The sequence below is a fragment of the Cydia pomonella genome, chromosome 4 (genome assembly GCF_033807575.1).
Source record: "Cydia pomonella isolate Wapato2018A chromosome 4, ilCydPomo1, whole genome shotgun sequence".
Lineage (NCBI taxonomy): Eukaryota > Metazoa > Arthropoda > Insecta > Lepidoptera > Tortricidae > Cydia > Cydia pomonella.
In genome coordinates this window covers 6648963-6672959 of record NC_084706.1, presented here as the reverse complement: position 1 = coordinate 6672959, position 23997 = coordinate 6648963, and the positions used below count along the sequence as shown (strand labels likewise).

General features: G+C 36.3%; 1 protein-coding gene across 1 annotated transcript; it reads right to left on the bottom strand.

Annotated features, from left to right (window-relative positions):
- Positions 1 to 2069: 2069 nt before the first annotated feature.
- LOC133516943 (achaete-scute complex protein T5-like) lies at positions 2070 to 6402 on the bottom strand. Its single transcript, XM_061850008.1, has one exon. It carries the CDS (start codon positions 3007 to 3009, stop codon positions 2332 to 2334), a length of 678 nt encoding a protein of 225 aa, XP_061705992.1. The 5' UTR covers positions 3010 to 6402; the 3' UTR covers positions 2070 to 2331.
- Positions 6403 to 23997: the final 17595 nt, after the last annotated feature.

Here is a 23997-nt window from a genome sequence, read left to right as displayed (position 1 = left end):
TGGTATTCATTATTAGCACTTTAACGAGCGGAATCCCGCAAAAAAAAGGTTTAATTACAATAGTTAATACTCTTTTTACTAGCATTTAATCCACTAGAGTATCGGCAATAATCGTAAAGCTCAGTCGGCGCGCCGATAATATTGATTTGCACTTACTGTTGCAGACGATGCCTAATAATTTCAATAACAATAATTTTATTTCTTGAGTAGTAGTCATTTATTATTTAAATTATTAATATTATCCATAATACCCATGCCACATTTCAAAGTTTTAGTGCTAATGATCACTGTATAGAACTGCTGATAGACAGACGGACATGGCGACTATGGAACCCTAAAAAGAGAAAATGTGTCTAGACAGTTATAAAAAGAATACCCCATAAGCATAAGCTCGTGGCATGGTCCTCATTACGTTGGTGACGTTTTCTCTTTGGATAGGTAAGCTAATCCAATGCGAGACTTGCGTGAGATATGTGCCAGCCCTGAAACTTGGTCCTCATGAAATATTTTATGTCTGCTGGCCAGCGATCCACAGCCTGCAAGCGCCGAAAAGTCCTTGTCCTTTAATGAAGAGAGATATTTTCTGGGCCCGATTGGCAGCAGCACCAGTCAATGAACGGGTTCGATAGACGTAGTGATCGGATGACATCTTCATTTATTTTGTATTGCTTATACCTATTTATAATATATAAATCAAAGGATCATAAACTCTTGTATATTGAGAAAACTTACAGAGATGTTTCCCAAGTCCCAGTGAAAGTGATGAAATTTGCAATAGGTTTTGTTCACGAAACTACGGTAAAGCCAGAATATGCTGAAAGAAAAAAGTAGTACCTAACAAAACTTCTATTGTGAACTCGTCCTGTTATTTTTTTTTAATATCTTTGTGTATAACTATGTAACTAATCTCCTACACAAGTGAGCACTGTGTCGCGGACACTAAACGGTGGGTACCACAGCACCTTTCTTCGCCCTCTTTATCAGTCCCTTATTCGCACATGTAAATGCATTTAGCTCCCACCTCCTTATCTCGGCGAACACCATTAATCTTGTATAACAATGCGCCGGCGCGTTGTCCACGCACCGACGGCTTAATCAAGCCGATATATGAACCTCATTGCTCTTTTTTCAATTGCAGAGATACAAGTAACTACAGTTTTGTTTTGCTCGGAGGCACTTAACACGGTTAGAAAAAACTGCTTGTTGGAAAAACTACACTAATATAATATTGAATCCTAAATAAAAATCACTTGTATTTTAGGTTTAAGATTAAGATCATTTATTATCATAAGAATTATACAATTCACTTAACGAGATAAAAGTTTATTAAAATTAATTTCAATGTGGAAGTATAGTTGTGTAATGTGTAGGTAAATTTACAAATAACTTATGGATTATGTGTTATATATTTTATCATTGTTTTAGATGTAGCATTTGAACTTTTTCGATGGATACAATTTGATTTAATCTTGTTAGCTAATTAAGAATCGGAAATTTGGATTCATATTTACCCAACTTTGTCGTCGCCATCGATGTTGAGTTGTATTTAGGGGTAATCAGTTTTATTTTATTAATAAATTTCTTGGGATTTCAAAATTAGCTAATTGACTATCGGAAATTATTTTACACGTACTAAATCTTAAAGGTTTGATACGGTATTAGAAGCGAATAAACTAAAATTGTGTAGATATCAAACCTTTCGAGTAGGTCTACCGTTTTACTAAGGCGATTAGTAAGAAGTTAATATGGTCTGGTACGGACTGGTAAGTATTATATATAAGTCGTGTATTATGGTAAGTATATAAGTAAAATTGTAATGCCTATATAAAATAGTATTAAATCTGAATGTCAGTTTTCTACTCCAAAATCATCGCGCTGTTCTACTTTAACTTGCCAATTGAAAATTACCAAAAATTACCAATTGAAAGAAGCAGTACACCTGTACTTAAATAGCAAGTTAATAGTTCTCAAATTTATTAAATAAATATGATACTATTTATATAGGTATTGTGTTTATGACTACATTAGCTATTAGTTCCCTAAAAACAGGTTAAAAGAAAAGTCAGAAACTGTTAGATATCATTTTATTTTTATTTGAATCTGCATTACATTTAGTTAATACTTTAATAAATACAAGCAGTGAGGCAACAATTTCGAAGTTTCAGGATTTAACAACGGTTACCTACTTTTATAGTTCTATAATTCCTGTGGCAACTTCTATTACTGGTATGATGATATTCACAGCCTTATTATTTACATAAATAAATAATTTAACATTATTCCTTACACATATGACTAGATTTGATTGTCTATTTTAAAAATACAGAAACTTTACTTTTGTTGCCACCAGGTAATTGCATCAAGCAGGTCGTCCTCTTCCATTTGACTAAATTGTTCTGTGGCGTGGTGATAGTGAGCGGTGTACTCAGAACACGGAGTGTTGCCAGTGGAATACGATGACGACACACCCGAAGAGCAATCCGACCCGGCCGGAGATGGCACTGAATCTGAATAAGGTGAGCTACGACCAGCAAAAATACCTTCATCAACCTCGTAAGGTAGCTCCATAGAAGTAGTTGGCGTATCTCTTTTGATACCCAAAGCGACGTCGCTTTCATCCAGAAGTTGTTGCAAGTGCTTAATGTATTCAACCACCATTCTAAGTGTGTCTACTTTGCTTAGTTTCTTTCCGGAGCCACGGCGTGTCCCGCCCGACAGAGCAGCTATAACAGCAGCCGGCAGCCTCTTCCGTAGCGCATTAAATCCGTCGTTCACTTGTTTCACACGATTCCTTTCCCTGGCGTTTCTTCGCGCTATAGAAGCAGCCTGAGCGCCTGAGTAGGGGTTGTTTTTATAGTTGTACATTTTTGGTTCGATATCTTGTGTATCCACATTTGAATAGTTAATCTCTGGCGCTGGTGCAATGCGTATCATTTTTGGTGTTTCGGTCTTGATGTATGAAGAGTAGAGGCCGTAATTCGCAACTTTCTTTTGAAATTCGTGCACCATGTTAAAGTGACGCTAAACCGTAGCGTACAGCGTGAACAAACGAAGCAGGTAAGTTTGGACGTTATCGGAGCTTCGATAGTTCGGCGAGCGATCGAGTGAATGACTACTTTGTGCCCCTGCGCCGCCTTATATAAGACCACCTTGGGCAAAAAAATGGTTTGGGACCCCTCACACCCCTACGAAGATTTATTATAGTTTTTTCTTACCATACCTGGAGTGCTCTCTCAAAAATAAACACCAAAGTATAGACGTTATACGCGTGCCATTGAATATTAATTAATATATTATTTGATATATATATATATTTTAATATGAATTAAGACTTTGTATCATTTTATAACACTAAACGAGCAATATTTTGTGCATTTAATGATTTTGATGACATTTACAGGTTTAATTTATAAAAAATCTCTTTTTTTTGTGTCTCATTCACCTATCTTATACCTTTAAACGAGCAATTCTTGTATATATATTTCTGTGATCTCGGAAACGGCTCTAACGATTTCGCTGAAATTTGGTATATGGGGGTTTTTGGGGGTATACAATCGATCTAGATTAGTCTTATGTTTGGGAAAACGCGTGTTTTCGAGTTTTCATGCGTTTTTCTTTCGACGCAGAATATGGTCGCTAATTTCGTGTTGCCGGCCACTGTCCGTCTGGTCCAGCGGGTTAAGACGCGGACGGCTAGAAACGAGTGTTACGGGTTCGAATCTCGCCCGGTGATTAACTTTTGTTTTTTTTTTAAATGTTCAAGTTTATATATAATTTTTTAATTTTTATTGTTTTAGACAAGTTTAATTTAGTAACAAAGTGTAGTTAAGATTATCAGTATTATCACCTATACACCACCATATTACAATAAATAGTTATAACCGAGCAAAGCTCGGTCGCCTAGGTACTGAATGATAAAACGAAGTAAGGTCAGTTAAATCCTAAACAATTCCGTACGATTGAATAATTCCAAAATTAGACTGAAAAACTGACTTAGGTAATTTTCGGAACTAACTGACATTCGAGTATAATTCCAAAATACCCGAATGCACTTTCAGCTTTCAGTATAAGTAAAAAATATGTAGCAAACACATAAAAACGTAAAAGTTTATAATTAATTTATGTGTATTAGGACTCTAATTCTTTCAATAACAATTTATTTTAGTTTTAAACGCACCACCTACAATTTTTTCTGCTTTGCCCTAAGGTTGACTGGTAGAGAATGCCTCATGGCATTAAGTTCGCCTTTTGTACATTAAGTTTTTCTTTTGTGCAATAAAGTTTTAAATAAATAAATAAATAAATATTTGTAACTAGATAAATTTTTTGTACCACTTAACGATTCCATTGGTTGTATTGAGCTCACCTTTTTATGCCTATTACCTATGACAACAACTGTTTTGTAAATTGTAAAAGTGTAACATAATAACTTACTTACAGATAACATGTATACATGTTGTATGTATACCCCATTTCATTTACCATGGCGAGATTCAACTTGAAACTGCACAAAGAGAACCATAATGTTGATCTATTGTTTAACAATTGCTTTACGAGCTCTGCTCTTCCAAGTCAGCGCGTGGTGGTATTTACCTACAGTGAAGTAATGACGGGTTAAGCGATATTGATACTTGGATATATAAATATTTATGTTAAAGGTTAAAATTTTCAATAAAAAAAAAGAAAAGTCATATTGACTGTTTAAACAATTAGTTAAACCTTAAAAACTAAAACCCGTTCTGAGCCATGCCGGGTCCAATCCAAAGGTCCCCATCACACTATCAGCGTTACCCCGCTGTATGGCGATGGAGATCTGTTGGACAAGCCATGAGTCAGAACGTGGGTCATTTCCTTTCTCCCTAAGTCGCTTGCCAAGCTCTCGGAAGAGCTCACGCGCCTCCCACCCCCAGGGTCCGGCTGTCTCGACGGCTACGGGCACGAAGTCGTAGGTGGCTTCCAACGCAGAGTATTTCAGGCGCTTGCTTTTGGCGGCAGTCACTGCTGCTGAGCCTGCCGACTTAGCAGTGTGTCCTACATGGGATGCAGCAAATGTACTCACACAGGTTGCATCCCATATAAGACACTGTCCTCTCTGCCATGGAACCAGCGTCGTTTGCCGTCTGTTCGTGACAGCCCTGGTGGTTCCAGGAGGCACGGAACACCAACCGAGAGCATCGCTCGACGAACGATTTCGTCCTGCGTCCAGCTGAGTCCATGGTGGCCGTTCTCCTCCACCATTACTCCGCAAATGCAACGGTGCGCGTTGCACACCTTGCACCCCAACCTTAAGGCCACTGCGATCCTGCGATTAGGGAATCATTGTCCAGCAGCGTGCCTAGATGAGGGGATGGCAAGGCGTGCAACCACGCACCTGACTCAGGCTTGGAGGTGGCCTTAAGACGTGCCACATCAGTTCCCGAGGCACCAGCCTGTAAATTTGCATGACGTAGCCTGCAGAGGATGTCATCCTAGCCCCTCTGAACGGCCGGGTTTTACGGATGTTCCTTGGATGGACATAATGTTGCCCATTTTGCGAACGCATCTGCTGCGAAAGGTATGCAGATATTGGTGCTCTCTAATGCAAGTATGCGCCCAACAAGATCAGCTGAACCGTGTACCGAGGCCAAAAAAGCCACCAAGCCGATGTCCTAGACTCGACGGATACCGAGACCGCCATACCGAACAGGTAAAAACGACTGACGCTACTGATCTCCGCTGAAACTTACGTTCAGTACTGTTTCTAGGATGAGTTGTAATGTGTCGTCAAGGCTTTGTAGGTCCTGTTCGAAAAACCAAGTCAGAGATGTTCGTAAAGTGTACACGGTACGGGGTAGAGAGTAGAGAACGAAACAGTTCCGCAGAAGAATGAGGGAAACGTGGCCAGACAGATGAACCAGGTGCTTCCGTACCCCCGAAAGTGCCTGCCTTTTGCTTTGTAGTACGGAGCTGACACCCTCGTAAAATACGGGAGCACCTAGGAGTTGGAAGTAGGATTTAACGATCTGCCTCATTCCCGGCAGATCTGTAAGTGTTTCAAAAGTTATATCGCCGCAGGTAAATAATTCGCACTTTGAAGAGTTAATTTCTAGTCGTATTGTTTTTAATGCCGGTATTAAGGTCTTTAAATTACTTAAATAGATTTATTCAATTTATGCATATAACGGTAAAAGTTAATTATGTATATATTTAATAAGATCTAGCCTTGATCGAATGTAGGATGCAGTCCCTACAAGTCCAACAGCAAAAAAAAGTCCTGGTATTTTTTGTTGTCACTGCTCGTCTTGTTTACGCCTAATGACCGTCTTAAGTAGAATCCCGCCATGGTAAATGAAATGGGATATAAACACATGCTGCAGAATTATGCAACTCCCATAGAAAATGGTGCCTTCCAATTTCCACGTTTTTTTTTAATTCAGTTGATATTTTTATTAGTTCTTTAATTTTCCAAAATTTTTATTCTATTAATTATGTGAAAACTTAAAGTTATAATCGCCTGAACCTAGTTATATGTACATATAATCTTCCGCCTTAGATGTCAGTTTTACTTACGTTTACAAATTCTTTAATAATTATTTTATTATTGATATAGATACAGACAAAATTACACTTCAACGCCCAGCTGCCCCGCATAAGTTTTACGAACTGCATTAAAGGCATAGTTTTATGACTCTAATAAAAAACCTGCAGGACTAAAGATACCATAGAAAGTATATTTTTATTATGCGGCATCTAATCCTAAAGCGATTTTCTCTAGATAACATTGGCCATAATCAAGGTTCAAGTACCTACATATTTGCAGATCATCACAATAAACCAGTGTTAAACGATTGTCTAATGGCGCCAACCTATCTACTTTCTTCCTTTGCAGGTCAGTTGCATTGAACCTTGCACAAGTAACAAGTAGAAACCATACAGAGGTTCATAATACGCTATGTGAAATTTATTACGGTCGTTCAAGGGAAACTGAAAACAAGAGACAAAGTTTATTGTGCTAACAGTATGACCGTGGCCAATAGAAATACCTAAAGTAAACTTGACTTGCGCTACCAAAGTCAAAACATAATGTTTTTTATTATTATCTGACTTAAAATATACTTTGGCTTGACGAGTTATTCAAATAAACTATACAGCTTTAGGACCGGCACTCTGGGCGGCAAAATTATTGTAGCAGACATTAAAGTAGAACCAAGACAGACAGTATTTTTACATGGTTTTCAATGGTAAAGGACTCGCCATTGTCACTCCTATTGTACTTTAAAAAGATTACACAAGGAATGTGGGCCATGCCATTGATGCTGTGGGAGAATGAATTGTTTAGTGGCTCTCAATCATATCCATTGAAGGAGGCGCTAAATGTGATTTTAATAGACTACGTGTCGCCTCTAAGAAGCTATTCAAGTACATTTTCGCTCCATTGACTCCTTTTGACTTACCTGCATTTGTTTTGTGCTCATTGTGTGCAAAGGAAAAAACGGGCACCATGAAATTTTACTACATTTAACATTGGGTTTACCTGTATTTACAACATGAATACCGCTATCTACTAGGTATGTAATAATGAGCATGTTGTACCTATATTTTTTAATTAAATTATCAAATTAGGTCTAAACAATCAATTTCTAAAAGTCTAAATTGAAATTGAGTTCTAAATTTCCTGCTACCTAAAGGTTGTCTGGAAGAGATCGATTTTTAGCGATAAGACCGCCTGTTGTTACCTGGTTCTATTTTCCTTTAAAATTCATTTGTAGTTTTACATGTATGTAAAATGAATAATTGTTGGTGCAATAAAGAATATTTACTTACTTACTTACTAGATGCTCTAGAGGATTACTAGACAATTATTGTTGTTATTAAAGTTGATGATAACATTCGAAATAATGTAATGATTATTTAACAATTTATTAGACACCAAGCCATTATAAATGATTTCCTCAATCCCCGAGAGTCGTATAACTTCTCACATATTCATGGTAAATCCCCGGGCCAGCATTACTAGAGTTAGTCCCATCGATCATTTTTTACCTTCGAGTTTTAGCAAGTAAATTCGCGAAATAATAAACAAAATTGTGGGAGTGATACTGCTACGGACAATGTGGAAATATAAAAGCACCACGGGCGTGCTCACAATGCCGTCGTCAAATAACATTTAGCCAGCCCACACCTTAGAAAATCGCAAAATAGAGACATCGAAGAGACACAATGGCTCATGAAGCAGCAAACGGAACCATAACCGATAATTACAGCCTTTGTAAAACGTATATTTTACAATCTTGCAACGATATTCACAATAGATTTGGAAACTTTTGTTAAATATAAAATTTTTAATGATATTTTTTTTATTTAGATACTTAATAGTAACGTTTAGTCTAGCAAACAAGTTTTGTCAGTAAAAGTCCAGTAAAAAATATATACTTGTCCCTAATTTTTGGGGTTATAATAGCATAAGCAAAAGACAGTATGATTCTGCCTATGCTCCACTGACAGACTCTTATCAAAACAATACCGTCCTCATTTAGAGGACTATCAACAGCATACAATTGATTTATCTAAAGAAAAACACCACAACTAAGTTAAAAATCGAATAATCTGCATTCAAAAGCCAATACCACGAAATCCGCATTCTCTTAAACTCATCGAGTCCTCGCCTTCTTTTAATGAAGCAGCAAATTGACCACAAGCTTCGTTAACTGGTAAAATTAATGAACTATTATCCGTATTTGTCAGACTTGTAACAGATCGAATCTGCATATAAGTGGGCAGTGCATTCGTAATAAACTCATTGGGTGGATTATAGACAAGAATCGTTCGGTTGACAGTTCCATTACGATGCCAAAGCGCAGCTAATACGTATACATGGCAGTCTATATTCCAATACAAGCCGATATGTATAAGCAGCCCGGTGGTCCTTGTACTGGGTAAGCCTTTGATCGATAAAGTTGTAACTTTAATTGCTAAACTGGAACAGAGGCATGTTATAAAAGGCACCGCGCCACGCGTCTTGAGATGGGTCCGTCGGCCAGCTAATTTCTGTGCAAATGTCACAGCCGTATTCATGTCCATTGCGAGCAAATGATGGCTAATCAAGTTAATGACTTAATGATTGCACAAAATTTTAATCCTTGTTCTAAATCTTCTGCGTGAACTTTATTAATTCGTTGGTAAAGGGTCAGAGAAATTCATAAACTGACAGATGTTAAACCCGATAGGTACTATTGACGTTTGCTGAGTAGTGATCTTTGGCACAAGCCATAGTGTGTGAAGAACGCACCTTGCCGGCATGTGTGCAATCCTTTCGCATCTGCTGATCGTGCACTGATTTTATTTATGAATAATATGACGAATTATGTCGGCCCTTTTATTTGCGTTGGCACCTTTCCGGATGTTCATTGACGGGATGTTACCATTCCTATAAAATATATGTGTTGCAAACTGAAAGGACAATATTTATGCTGACTCAGGGATAATTGTGAAGTTGAAGTCTGATATTATTTATATGAATCACTTATTGGGACATTTTCTAGTTCGTAGGTAACTATAACAAAGAACTCAACAAATCAGCAAAAAAAGTGGTATAAAGCATTAATAGAGCAAACAAAATACAAAAGAAGGTCAATCTATTAAAAGGACAATAAAGATACATTAAGACATCTTAACGTGAATGACAACACGCCACCGATCCATCCTCCACGGGCGAGCCTATTTAATAAGGTTACACGCGTGACAGTGCGCAGAATACCTCATTGTGGTGCAACATTATGCCCCTATACTGACATATTAGCTTTTTAGTGGTATTCACTGGAAGTATTACAATAGATATTGTGGTTACCCACGTAAAGTAAACATATTAAGCACTGCACAACAAGGGAAAAAATCAAATTATTTTATTAAATTTTAGTCCAATCGCGTAAGCTGAAGATGCCGGTTCGATTCCGGCCTCGGCTACTTTTTCTTTTGGACATGACATCTATTTTAGTTTGTATTAAGTACACAACCTATAGGTACTAGCTCGTGTGTGTTCCCGGAACATGATTAGAAAGTTTTAAATGTGAGTTTATGGCCGTTTTACTGGAAAAATAATGAATATCTGTCACTATCAGCTCGGCACGATCCGCGGTGCGTCCAACCGCGAGGCGCAAATTTAAATTCAATTAATAGCCTATAATCGTAAAATTCGTGGCAAGTGGCCACAGGCTTAAACATCGAAGACAGACTCTCACCGACTACAGAGAAAAGGCATTAACGACTTAATTATTACTTTAATGAAATATAAAATACCGTTTAACATAACTCATTGTTTAAAGACGATCGTTAGAGAAGGACCGCACCGCGTTATGGTGTTCCGAGCTATTAAAGAGGTTGTTTAAATGAGGTTATTTTCCTAAAACATTCATTTAGGCGCGCGTCAGAGACTGCTGAAATATTACTTTTTGTCCTCGAGCTATGATATTTCTACCTGGTAGTTGTTACTCAAGAAGTGATTGAATTATTCTAATTAGGGACTAAAAGGAGCAGATAACCATATTATTAAACCTTGCTTAAGAGGACAGAGGACGATGGATTCTCCATACAAACGTAGTCTTCATATATTGACATTATGGAAAAAAAAAATATTTTTACAGGATCTTATGTATTTTTGCCATAGCCATGCCGTACCGTTAGATTTTTTTGTTTTTTAAATTGTTATAAAAGTTGGAGCAAAAATAGGTTTCATACAAATTTAATGCTCATAACGCTTATTATATTGATACAATCGAAAAAATCTAACGGTACAACATAGTTATGATTAAAACACATCAAATTGTGGAAAAATATTTCCAATTATGTTAATATCCAGAGAGGAAAATGGGGACTACGTTTGTATGAAGAGGCGGTTTTTGGAGCGGTCGTCCCCTTTCGTCTTAAAGCAGAAAAGGAAAATTGAAAGAAATGCTTTTCAACTTATAAATGTAGTAATTATTACTGCACTGGAATTAAGTATATCAGTATATACTTATCCATAGGTAAAAGAAGTATTCCTCAATTCAGCGAAAGTATTCCTCAATTAAGCTAGCATAGGTTAAAATTACTTTTATGACAGCGGTTATGACTGTGGCTCATTACCTAATTGACGATAATGCCTTATTAATTCTAATCTTACTAATATTATTACTTAGAAATTCAAATGTGAATCCGGGGTGGTCGATTGAAAAAAATGCTACGAAGACCAAATCTAATGAAAAATGGTGCATTTAAAATCGCTATCGTTATAAAGGTCAGCTCCTGCTGTAGCAGTAGGCGAGTCGTAACATTAATTAACCGTGACAATTTATTACTTATCTACTAAAGAGTTAAAAATTGTAAACCGAGCCTGGGAATATTCTCCGTAACAGACTATAGACAATCTTATACCTTTAAACGGGCATTATTTTTATATACTTATACATATATCGGGGATCTCGGAAACGGCTCTAACGATTTCGATGAAATTGGCTAAATGGCGGTTTTCGGGGGCGAAAAATCGATCTAGCTAGTAGTGTCTAGGTCTTATCTCTATATGTATATAGTCGCCTACTACCCATAGCACAAGCTTTGTTTGGATTGAGTAAGACGCTTGTCCCCCAAATATTTATTTATTATTACAAGCTTTTATTTAGTTTCACCTGTCCCGTTATCTGTCGGTCTGTAATCAAATCTTGCAAGTTATATTTGATCCACTTCCCGGTTTCCGATTGAGCTGAAATTTTGCATGCATATGTAAGTCGGGTGACAATGCAATAAATTGGTACCATCGAGATGATGATGGAGACAGGAGGTGGCCATAGGAACTCTGTGATAAAACAACGCAACCTAATTGTGTTTGGGTTTTTTTTTATAATTAGCTCGATGAATATTAGTCGCCTGTCTAAAAAATTACAGTCAGCGACAAAAGCTTGTAACAAAAATGAAATTTTTGCCAAGAGCATATTTGTTATTACTTGGATTTATGCAGATACTGAAACCAAAATATTCTCAGGCCGGTATTAACTCATCAAAACCAATAATCAGTACCTACCCAATATCAACATGTCAAAATCCACACACCTTAGGTGATGATCTGCATCGTGCGGTCTGTAATTTTACGAATTGAATACATACACTAATCACTCGGTGTTGACCGCGTGAGCGTGAGCCAGGGCGTCTGTATTCGAAGTCATATGAAGTTTCATACCTATTGCAATATACATATTTTTTAATTTTAATTTTAAGTAACGCGTTATTTTAGAATGCTTTATGTAAAACATTGTTTTCATAATATATTGTAAAAAAAAATGAAAATTTTATTTAGTGATAAATTAGCCGCCATGATAAGCTTTTAAAATGTAGAAGGCATAATGAGAACTGGTACAAAACTCCATTTTATTACAAAAGGTCCTGGCCTGCCAATAGTGCTTGTTTTAAATATAATAATTAATAATAAATCTGTGGACGTAATGTAAATCAAGTTTATTTACTAAGTTTTAAATCCCTTAATCATAAAGGTTGCCGAAGAAACACTTCGATTTTTCTTTTCTTACCCTGAGGTTATTGGAATAGCAAATGATGTATCCATTTTTGTTGCGAGATCATCGCTTAGATCAGATACCGAATTAATACCTACTGTTTTGCTTCGATAAAACAAACATATTTGCATATCTGGATCAGCATTTAGGATAATTCATACTTCGCTTAAACCTGTTGCAAAAGGTTTTGATAGAAAATTCGTTTGTCCAGAATTTTTTTATACAATCTAAAGTGAATGTTTAAGTTATATCAGTTACATGCTATTCTACATTCTCTGCAGGCGTATTATGGATAACTTTATTCACGTAATAAATAACCGCCACTTTTTAACACCGCGGGGTTGAAAGTTGAAAGTGACGGACACTGTTTTATCACGCTGTCACGGAGACAAGAACGACCATCGTCCATCATATATGATTTACTTGTAAATCGTTGTTTAGTACATTTTTGTTTAACATCAGGTAATAGAAATACAAAATATCTTCTCAAATTGTATACCAAAAAATGAGGATATCCGTAGAAAGTTATGTATGCGATATTGTAAAACTCAAAAAAATATCAAGATCGTTCGAGACCCTTTCACAATTCAGGCTTTGTTTGTTAAAACAAGCAAGTTGGCGGGATAAATAATAGCTTAATACCACGTTTCATCTGCTAAGGTGGCTGGTTTCTCGCTGGCTCCGTTTAGCCAATATATGTTATTAACTGCGTCCGCGGTTAGCAAATAAGTAGTTGCCGAATTGGTTTCATATTCAAGTACCTATGTAATTATTAGTTCGCGGGTGAATTTTAATAACCTATAAAATAGTTTATGTAACTACTACAGCCACGGCATAATCGATTTTAGAAGTTGCATTAAAGCATTTTAATATGAATACCCCTTTATTATATTGCGTACTAATTTTAATTATAGTTAACTGTATACTTAAGTAAGTAACAAAAGAGTAATATTATATTGTATGTTACTTAAATCCTAGTTCAGGCATTTGTAAATCCATTTTCCCTAATAACAATTTTAGTCCCCGGCAAGCTCGGCCAAATTTCACTTCCCATACATGTAAACGAGGTTTCGTTCTCATTTTAATACAACGTGTTGGATTGTAATCAAACTTTGCATATACCTCATGTATATCTGAAATTAATTTATATTGCTCCACCTTATAAAACAAACGATATTAAGCAGAAACAAGTTATGTATATAAATCTTAAATTCACAATTTATTTTTAACTATAGTATCGGAGGCTACATACAGTAATTACAGGCATAGATATACATTGTCCTATTGCAAGTACAAAGTTTCAGAGCAATCTAGCTGTTAGTTTTAAAATGAGAGCGTAACTACGTTTGTATGGAGAACCGAGCTTGTTGGGGATCCTTAAGAACAAGCAATGTACAGTCAGCGTCAAATACTTTGTAGCAGTCAAAGTGGCCAAATAGTTCGGTACACCATACTAAATATAGGGTGTACCTAACTATTTGGCTACTTTGGTTGATAAAAATTATTTGACGCTGACTGTACCTACAATACTTTTTCAACAAATTATTTGTATTTGTATAATACTAAATGTTTGTCATCATCAATTATTATGAATTAAATACATACTTCGTATACACTTTCGGATCTGCAAGAAGCTGTAGAGGCCACCCATCTAGCCCCCACGCGGAGACCGCCACTGTGACGGATCCCGCTCCGCCCCTCATTTGTTATACAAATTTTATATACTACCCTCCGAGCAAATCCATCGAAATGCATCGAAATATTGCATGCAATAGAGCAATAGTATTAGCTACCATTTGTACACTTTTGAAGTGCGAATTTCTTTTGTGTTATAGCTATATAGGATTGATTATAGGATAAACATTTTACGGTGGATCACTGTGCAAAAATTAGTGAAAATGGATTAAGTCAAAAAATGGTCTACAAATGTTGTGTTGCGACAATCAATTTATTTATGGCTCGGCTCTAATAACGAAAAGTTGCATCCGTATCCATCGGCAAAATGTATATAAAAAGTTATCCATGTGGTTTCCTGTTATTTACTTTTTTATCTTCTTTGTGTTCCTGGCTTACAGTTCTCTCGTGCACGATAGTTAATATCTAAAAATATAAATGTGTATGTCCTGACAGACTGGCTGATTCATCAACGCAGAGCCGCCACAAAAGCTAGACAGTTGAAATTTGTACATTATATAAAATATATAAGAGATAAGAAGCGATTTTGACAAGTTCAACCCCTAAAGGAGTTAAAAAGGGGTTGAAAGTTTTTATGTGGCTCTAGTTTTATTTTGAGTTAGTTTGAAACTTCGTAAAGAGGCATATGCCAGCAAAAATATAACTTGTAAAAAAAAGGAGCCAAGTGCGAGTCGGACTCGCACATGAAGGGTTCCGTACCATTACAAGAGTCAAGATCCTCTGGAGTTGCAGGCGTACATAGGCTACGGATACTGCTTACCATCAGGCGGGCCGTATGCTTGTTTTCCACCGACGTAGTATAATTTTTTTTATGACGTATTAAAAAAAACTACTTAGTAGATCTCGTTCAAACCAATTTTCGGTGGTAATGTACATCATATATTTTTTTTAGTTTTATCATTCTTTTATTTTAGAAGTTACAGGGGGGGAGACACATTTTACCACTTAGGAAGTGTCTCTCGCGCAAACTATTCAGTTTAGAAAAAAAAAAATATATATATATATATATATATTAGAAACCTCAATATCATTTTTGCAGACCTATCTATAGATACCCCACACGTATTGGTTTGATGAAAAAAAAAATTGAGTTTCAGTTCTAAGTATGAGGTACCCCCAAAATGTATTGTTTTTTTTTTCTATTTTTGTGTAAAATTCTTAATGCGGTTCACAATACATCTACTTACCAAGTTTCAACAGTATAGTGCTTATAATTTCGGAAAAAAGTGGCTGTAACATACGGACGGACAGACAGACAGACATGACGAATCCATAAGGGTTCCGTTTTTTGCCATTTGGCTGCGGAACCCTAAAAAAACAAGTCCCGCAACTCAGTTCTTCTACCGTAAAAAGTTGTGATATTCATGTAATACCAAGTCGGTTAATTTATTCAATTTCTATTTAAGGGACCTTCTGTTCTAAGTTATTACGTAATTAGCTAACCTAACAACATCTTATAGTAACCATGTCAATATTAAAAATATTTTATATTTTAAACAAATTGATTGACAAATAGGGATTATATAGTTATTCATGTAGTTGGGTTGCCTCTGGAGTTGCAGGCGTACATAGGCTACGGAGACTGCTTACCATCAGGCGGGCCGTATGCTTGTTTGCCACCGACGTAGTATAAAAAAAAACTGGACCGAAATTTACAGAAAATTTGAGTTTTTCCTTGATTTATACACTAAATACTAATTGTGTTCTAAATTTGAAGCTTTTATATCTGCTAAAAGTGCCTTAGAGTTTTGATGACCGGTCAGTCAGTGAGTGAGTGACAAAATTAAGAAACTTTGACTAGTTATAATTCTTAAACTACTGGTTCAAATTGAATGAAATTTGAAATATACTGTGTTTATACAATGCCTGCTTGGTTATTGAAAATTCAGGCTTCTAGTTTTATCCACAACGAAGTTATTGGGAGCGTGCACGACTGTCACGCAACCTAGTGTCCGCAAGTCTAGGGGAAAACGTCAATTCACTACATCTTCAAGCTAAAAACTACTGAACGGATTTTCATACGACTTTCATCTATCAATAGAGTGATTCTTGAGGAAGGCTTAAGTATATAACTTGTTAAGGTTTTGTGTAAATTGTGTGAAATATAACGATGTTGTCGGAAAAAATCACGCTGGCTAGGAGCTTTAATCGAAAACGCTGCCTAATCCGTTTGAGCTATAACAACACAATGTATGGTGGGGTTGTTTCTCATTCATAGGTCTACAAAAAAGTCCGCGATGTTAAATGTCTGTTAGGATCTAATGTTGGCATGCTTACTGTTTGATGTAATAAGCTATCTGTACAAAAAACTGGTTTGGTCAACAAACAGAAGCTGTCACTCGGTTAGAGCCCCGCGTATTCTGATGCTGCAGCCTCAAAAATACCGCGCTGCTGCCTTTAGGGGAAGTTTTAGGTATCGAGCCACCAAATGTTGGAACAACATACCTCCACCAATCAGAATATTAAAAAGTAAGCCTCAATTTAAAATTAAATTACGCCAATACCTATTAGAAACTCAAAAACGAAGTGCCTAAAACTTAACCCCACCTGACCACACCATTACCTGCCGTTACCTATCCACTTGCGCTCACATCTTATAAATTAATAAGTATAATAACTACGTGTCATATTTTCTTGCAAATATTACCAGTACCTATATAGTGCATACTAACATACTTATGAGTCTAAAGTTACTTGAAATAAATGATTAATAATAATAATAATAATATATACATACAGTACAAATATATGTAATATGCATAAGTATATATTTATACATATAAGTACATTGACTAGCGCTGCACTGGTCGTTATTAGTGTAGGTTTTAAGGTTCTGACAGAAGATCAGCGCTGTGGTCTCCGCAGCATTTATGCTGAGTCAGCGCCTATTCTTTACCACAACACATGACCCTCTACTAATATCTCTATTAATCTAAAAATAAGACACGTAATACATTGTTATTGATATTAGTGTCAAATTGTATGTTACTTTTTCTTTGTCTCTTGTCAATTTTCTTTTTCTCTTGTTATTTGTTTGTGTCACAAAGCATGTAAGTTGTGGTTGAATAAAGATTTTATCTATCTATCTATCTTTTAAGGATAACTTACTATACATATTCGTAACTTCTAGAAAAAGATCACGTAATATGTGGCATTTGCAAAGCTATTTACATGGATACATTATTAACAATTATGAAAATAAATACGTTAGTTATATTAAGCATTTCATACAGCTTATAATGGTCCCTTGCACCATACAATTTAAATGAATATTTCAGGAGTAATCGTAAATCAAAGTTTCATTTCGAGCCATATAATTGTACGAAATGTGAAAGACGCTATCCGCAGTTAGTTCAAATTTTTACCACCTTATGCACTGGGATCGCTTTACTTACCCCCACCATGCACTTCGCACGGTCCCAATAGGAGGGTCCACAGTGGCCTGAACTGCATCGACAAAAGGATGGTACGGCCGTGCCGGCATTTTGCTAGACTTGGCTAGCACGGCAGTGCTGCCCCCAGATTAAATTGAAAGAGAAGAAAAACATTTTCAGCGTTTTTGGACATTCGTCCCCTAATAGGGTTAAAAAGGAGATGAAAGCTTGTATGGGGATCAAGTTTCTCGCCAACAAACCGCATAAGCAGTTTGGCGAGTAACTTTAAAATTGATTATGTATAATGTGCCTTTGAAAAAAAAAATGAAAGAAAAAAGTTCTTTTTTAAGATACGCAATTGTAACTTCAGAAAAATACATTTTCATATAATAAAAGAAAAGTGATTTCAGTGAAAATGGGGTTGAAAGTTTGTACCGGCTACTATATTTTTTGTCAACGAGGGACTTGAAACTTTACAACACATGAAAAATAATTCCAGCGATTTAAAAACAATCTAAGAGGAGGGTTGAAAGTTTGTAACGGAAACAATTTGAGCAGGGATTTGAAATTCGTATTAAGACAAAATATTAGAATGTATGAAATAGTCGATTGTTAACTAAGGCATAAAAGGAACCAAGCCTTTCACCCGAGTTAAACAGTCTACTTTTCATTTCAAATACAAGGAAAGAAAAATACATGTGCATGTAAAAAACACGGCTAAGTATAAGGACAGCTATGCGTTGTCAGCATTCTGCATGCCAACACGGAAGGTCCAACGCCTAGCTCGCTCCTCAGTTGTCTTCCGGTCGCGATTGTGCGAATACACGTCGATCGCACAATCGCGATATGTGTCGTTGTTCACTCGCCGACAAAATAATTGAGATTTATATGGGTGCCAAGTTCTGTGCTATGTAAAAGACCCTGAAATTATAAAGAATTTGACTTGGCTAGTTTTTACCAACAAACCAAATTTCAGAAAAGTAACATAGACAAATATAATAGCATATGTACAGTGTTCTTGAGCAGAAACGTATCATTTTCTGCACACTTTTTAAAACAACAACGACCCACTTTCAGAGCATGAAAAATTAAAAATAATTTTAGTGCTTTTGAAAATTCACCCCCTAATAGGGTTAAAATGGGTTAAAAATCATGGGTAACAGATAGTTAGGCTATACGTCCTTTTTTATGACCCTGGGTTAGCAAGGCCCAGAGTCATAACAAATCTCTACGTGTTTATCGTTTCGCAACCACAACTACAGTGTGTCTCCATTAATCTTGCCCTCAAACGAGTGTCATACCTACACTAAACTTGGCCTAAAATTATACCTACAAAGTAGAGTGGAAAGCCACATCATGCATTGGTGCGCCAGGACTCGCTCGCTTATGGCATGTTATGGAGTGCGGTGTTGTGACGTATAATTCATTAAAAATGAAGAGATTGTTCTTGTAACTGACCAGGATAAACGCATCATTCTTCGGCAACACCACATCTCAATCGCGTCATTATTTGCCTCATCACAGCTTTAAAATATGCAATAGCCTGAATTGCTTCTGTGGTAAGGTAACAGTGTGCTATTCGCGATCCGGTGCATAATAGTTCCAATCACAAACGGCAAAACAACTACTGAACGGACAGACAATGTAATAATCTTGATATAACCGTGAAGAAATTTCATTAAATTCTTTATTACCCGAGGACAATGCAATTGCTGAGGTAGTTGGGATTGAGACGGTAGAAATGGGTTCTGTAGTACAGCCGCAGGGTGCAAGCGTGGTGCTCGTTGATTAAATAAACCTTTAGCTTCCCGTCAAGTCGCCGGCAGCTCAGTCGGACGTCGGGCGGCATATCGCACAGATTTCATAGCCTTTTCAATCTTTTCCTTTCATTTGGTGCAAAATAAGCAACGGTGTTTTATCATCATCTTTTTTGCTTCCCTTTGGCAAAATTTACATACTGTTATACAGCGTATATTTTTTAAATGATCACATAGTCTAAGGGTAGTTAATATTGACCCTAATGAACATTAAAAGTTTTTAATACATATAACTTTTATTTATTCTGAGGTTTAAACACGCAAAGAACAACACACGTATCTCATAGGAAAAAACGGAACTCATATACTCGTAGAATCATGTGTCTACCTGTCTGTACGTAGCACTAGTAAACTAGGACAAAGGCCGGGATCTCCAGAACAGCAGTCCCTAAATGTCTATAAGGAGTGGTTCAGTAAAAAAGTGGCAATGAATTATCTATTATATTTTTTTATTTTTTTTCTAATTATGATGCAGTTTCTTTTTTTCAGTAATCTGTAGATAAATACTAGGAGTATATAATAACAATAAAATCATATTGAGAAATATCAGATTGTTTGTTTTCTCATTTTTATTGCAATGTACTTCGTAACTTTTTGTACAACACAATTTAACAATCTTCACCTGCCGTTTTCCACAATGCCACACTTGAATTTCAATTTTCTCAACTAGTTGTATGCTTTTAGGAATATCGTCTTACGAGTAAATTACACCAATAAACTAGAGTTTATCTTCGGTAGTCAGGAAGTCTCTCCGATGTAACCTCTGCCAGAGGTTTTTCTATAGGAGGCAAATTTCTGTAAAAATCGCAAATAAATGCAATATCAAACATAAGACAATAATGTATTAAGTAGCTTATCAAACTTAAAGAAAAAACTATCTTTATGAGAAACACCTCATAAATTCTCTCAGAAGATGCTGTTCAAAAAGTCTTAGGAGACATAATATACATGTAATATAAAAGGCGAACACTTAAATTCGCCCTTTTATTATAAATACGATTGTATTCAATTGTATAGAATAGTATGTACGGATTACTACAAAAATGCGCTAATAAAAAATTATCACTAAATAAAATTAAAAATCCACATAATGTGCTGCTACTTTTTTTCTGAACCACTCCTTATAATCGGGTTTGGTGGTGTCGAAGTTATATAAAGAAGGAAATAATAGTTACATCTTGGTTTTAACTGAAGCATTTATATGTTGTACAAAATCTCGCACAACCATCGGTTGAACATGAGAACAGAACAAAAAAAACTTTTTACAAAAAATAAACGACTTCTAAAAGGATAAATTAAACATTGTCGTATTTAAGTAGATTTAGATTTACTGACTAGCTTTTATGTACGGTGGATTTCCTTCCATACTTGCACTATCCTATACTAAGTGATCGAAGAGATGAACATACGGACTACGCCAAGGTATGGGTTTGGTTCGACCGTGTGTAATCCTCCTCAAACAATCCTCAAACGCTCAACCCCAAACCCCTTAACTCCTAACTCCCGATCACTCAACTCTCAATCTCCCGACCCCTCACTCCCTGTCCCATCAACTCACCGCTCCTCAACCCTCAACCCCTCGAACCTGGACCCGTCAAACCCAACCCCCTACCTCAAGCACCTCAAACACCACCCTTTGCCTTCATCTCCCACGCCTACCCCTCACGTCTCAGTCTCGTTAGTCGTTTCCACTACTACCTACTTTCAAAATCATAATACCTAGCTCCAACACCCACTTATGTAAGTGAAGTCCGACATATCGTTTGTGGTCTTCACTATCAGGTCTACTCCATCAAATTGGTGGTTTTCGAGAGGAAATGCTTGAGCAACTTAAAAAATACATGCTTTTAAAAATTGAGAAGTTCCCTCAATAATTCCTCATGGATTATCAGATCCATTATCAGATCAAAACTAAACTAATATGGGACTTTGGGTGTGACTCTCTTCAAACCGAATACAAAACCTCCTCCTTCTTGGATATCAAGTCGATTAAAAAGAAGTTTGGCGCCTTACGTGAGTACCTACTTACTTTTTGTGCGACAACTTTGTAGCCATCCTATTAATATTCATTACATTGCGCGTGTTTACATTTTTCCTTATAAGTGAAATGATCCTCGAGAATACTTAGCAATTTGTTAAATAGTAAGCTGCTATTTGTCTGTATGAAGTAGCATTTATCAGATGTATCCAAGACTGTAGATTCTACAAAAAGCATGCAACAACATAGAAAATAATTTAATGAGTGTTGCTTATATACCAATAAAATGTAACTTAGACAATTTAAGACCACGATAACTGTTTAATTACGGGAACTTTTAATTTGACTTAATTATATATAACATTACAACATTACATATACAAAAATCACTATATCAAAACTTAAAATCTAAAACCCGAACGCATGCACATAAAACACAAAAAAAGAGCAAACAAAGACACAAACAAAAAAAAACAATTAATTAATATACAGCCCTACTTATAATATCAACCCCATTCCGACTCCCCAGTCCAAAAGTACCAAAAATAAGTCAATCCTAAACATTTATGAATGTTGGGACTCTTGGTAGTTACTTGTTATCAAGTAACCAAATAGTATAACCAATAGGTACCTACTGATTAGATGATAATAATATATTTAAAAAAAAACCGGACAAGTGCAAGTCGAACTCGCCCACCGAGGGTTCCGTACAAATTTTAAATGTATAATTTTCCATATACTTGTAATATAAGACGGTATTACAAGTTATACTTGCCAATTTTTAGGGTTCCGTAGTCAACTAGTAACCCTTATAGTTTCGCCATGTCCGTCTGTCTGTCTGTCTGTCTGTCTGTCTGTCTGTCTGTCTGTCTGTCTGTCTGTCTGTCTGTCTGTCCGAGGCTTTGCTCCGTGGTCGTTAGTGCTAGAAAGCTGAAATTTGGCATGGATATATAAATCAATAAAGCCGACAAAGTCGTACAATAAAATATAAAAATGTAATTTTTTTTAGGGTACCTCCCCTACACGTAAAGTGGGTTTTTTTTTTTGTATCAACCCTACAGTGTGGGATATCGTTAGAAAGGTCTTTCAAAACTAATAGGGGTCTTCAACAAACATTTCTTGATAAAGTGAATATATTCGGAGATAATTGCTCCGAAAGAAAAAAAAATGTGTCCCCCCCCTCTAACTTTTGAACCATAGGTCCAAAAAATACGAAAAAAATCTTGGAAATAGAGCTTAAGAAAGACATTAAATGAAAACTATAGCGGATATGATCAGTTTAGCTGTTTTTGAGTTATCGCAAAAAGTTTCCCCTTCATAGTAAAAAGACGTACACCCACAGTTCAGTTCATCCCTTGGTTAACAATCTACCATACTTTAAGCTCCAGTTTAGCTTATTGTAACGGAAGAGTAACTACGGAACCCTACTCTGAGCATGGCCCGACATGCTCTTGGCCGGTTTTTTTATTTATTTATTACAGATACGAGTAAATCGCAATTACAGAATATTTGATCAAAAAGTATCGTTAAACCACAATGGTTTGTCTCGATACTCCATTCCGCAGTATTTAATAATTAGCTAATATACAATGCAATACACATACACATCTAATTCGTAAATGACATTATGATTGCAAATATCACAAACTGAGTGCGTCTGTTATCATACCGGCTATGAATCATAGATAGTTCTCGGTCAAGGGAAAGTCCCTTATAATTTTGATTCCCTTGAAAGTGTCGAAATATACGTTTTCTGCGGCAGTTGCTGCCGATTAAGCAGTATTTTTACGTTAACTTAGAAATTTGATTTTTTCACAGCTTTAAGGGACTGTACACCTGAGTAAACGGTTTTAATGACAACTCGACACCCCCATGCGTTCCCGAGATAAAGGATCCTGAGAGACAGACGGATGGACAGACGGGCTGACAGACAGAGAGATTTTTTTGAAAACCTTGACAATTAGAGGGAAAAGATTTTAATCGCCGAGGTAAGGTGAAGTGGAACTGCTGATGAAGACCATAAACCGATCAATGGAGCTATATGCTGAAACGCTGTACTCTAGCCGTATTTGGGCTAATTAACTTTTAAGATTCAGTATTAACACATTCACAGGCGTAATCAATTTCTAGCTGTTTTGTAAAGTCGGTTTTGCCCAGACATAAACCCTTAGTCAGGGTTATTCACCATGGTTCAAATGCAAAAGGCGGTTCTAATCTTAAACACGGCGCGTGTACATTGGTTCCTCTCTCTGCGGCCCTAACCACCGGAATATTAGGCCCAGCCCTGTTGCACAAAACCAAATGAAAGGTAAATATATATTTTATTCTTCAAAGTCATAATTTGAAAGTAAATTCAACCAGAGGAAACGACACAAAATTTGCATCAACTTACTTTGCCACTTTTGTGGCCAAAATGCAATTTTAATATTAGTTACTAAAAATAAAGAGAGCAATAACGAGCTGGTGTAGTGAAAACTAGCTTAATTAACAATGATCAAAGAAGAACATCATGCCAAATTATATTATCTACCATGTCATATTTGCACTGTCAAACGGTTATTAAAAAGTCGGTATCTAAGTAATCATTAATTAATACACGAATTTTTAAGTCTCTT

Excerpts from the sequence above, each read along its gene's own strand:
- LOC133516943 (XM_061850008.1), bottom strand. The coding sequence starts at position 3,009 with ATGGTGCACGAATTTCAAAAGAAAGTTGCGAATTACGGCCTCTACTCT.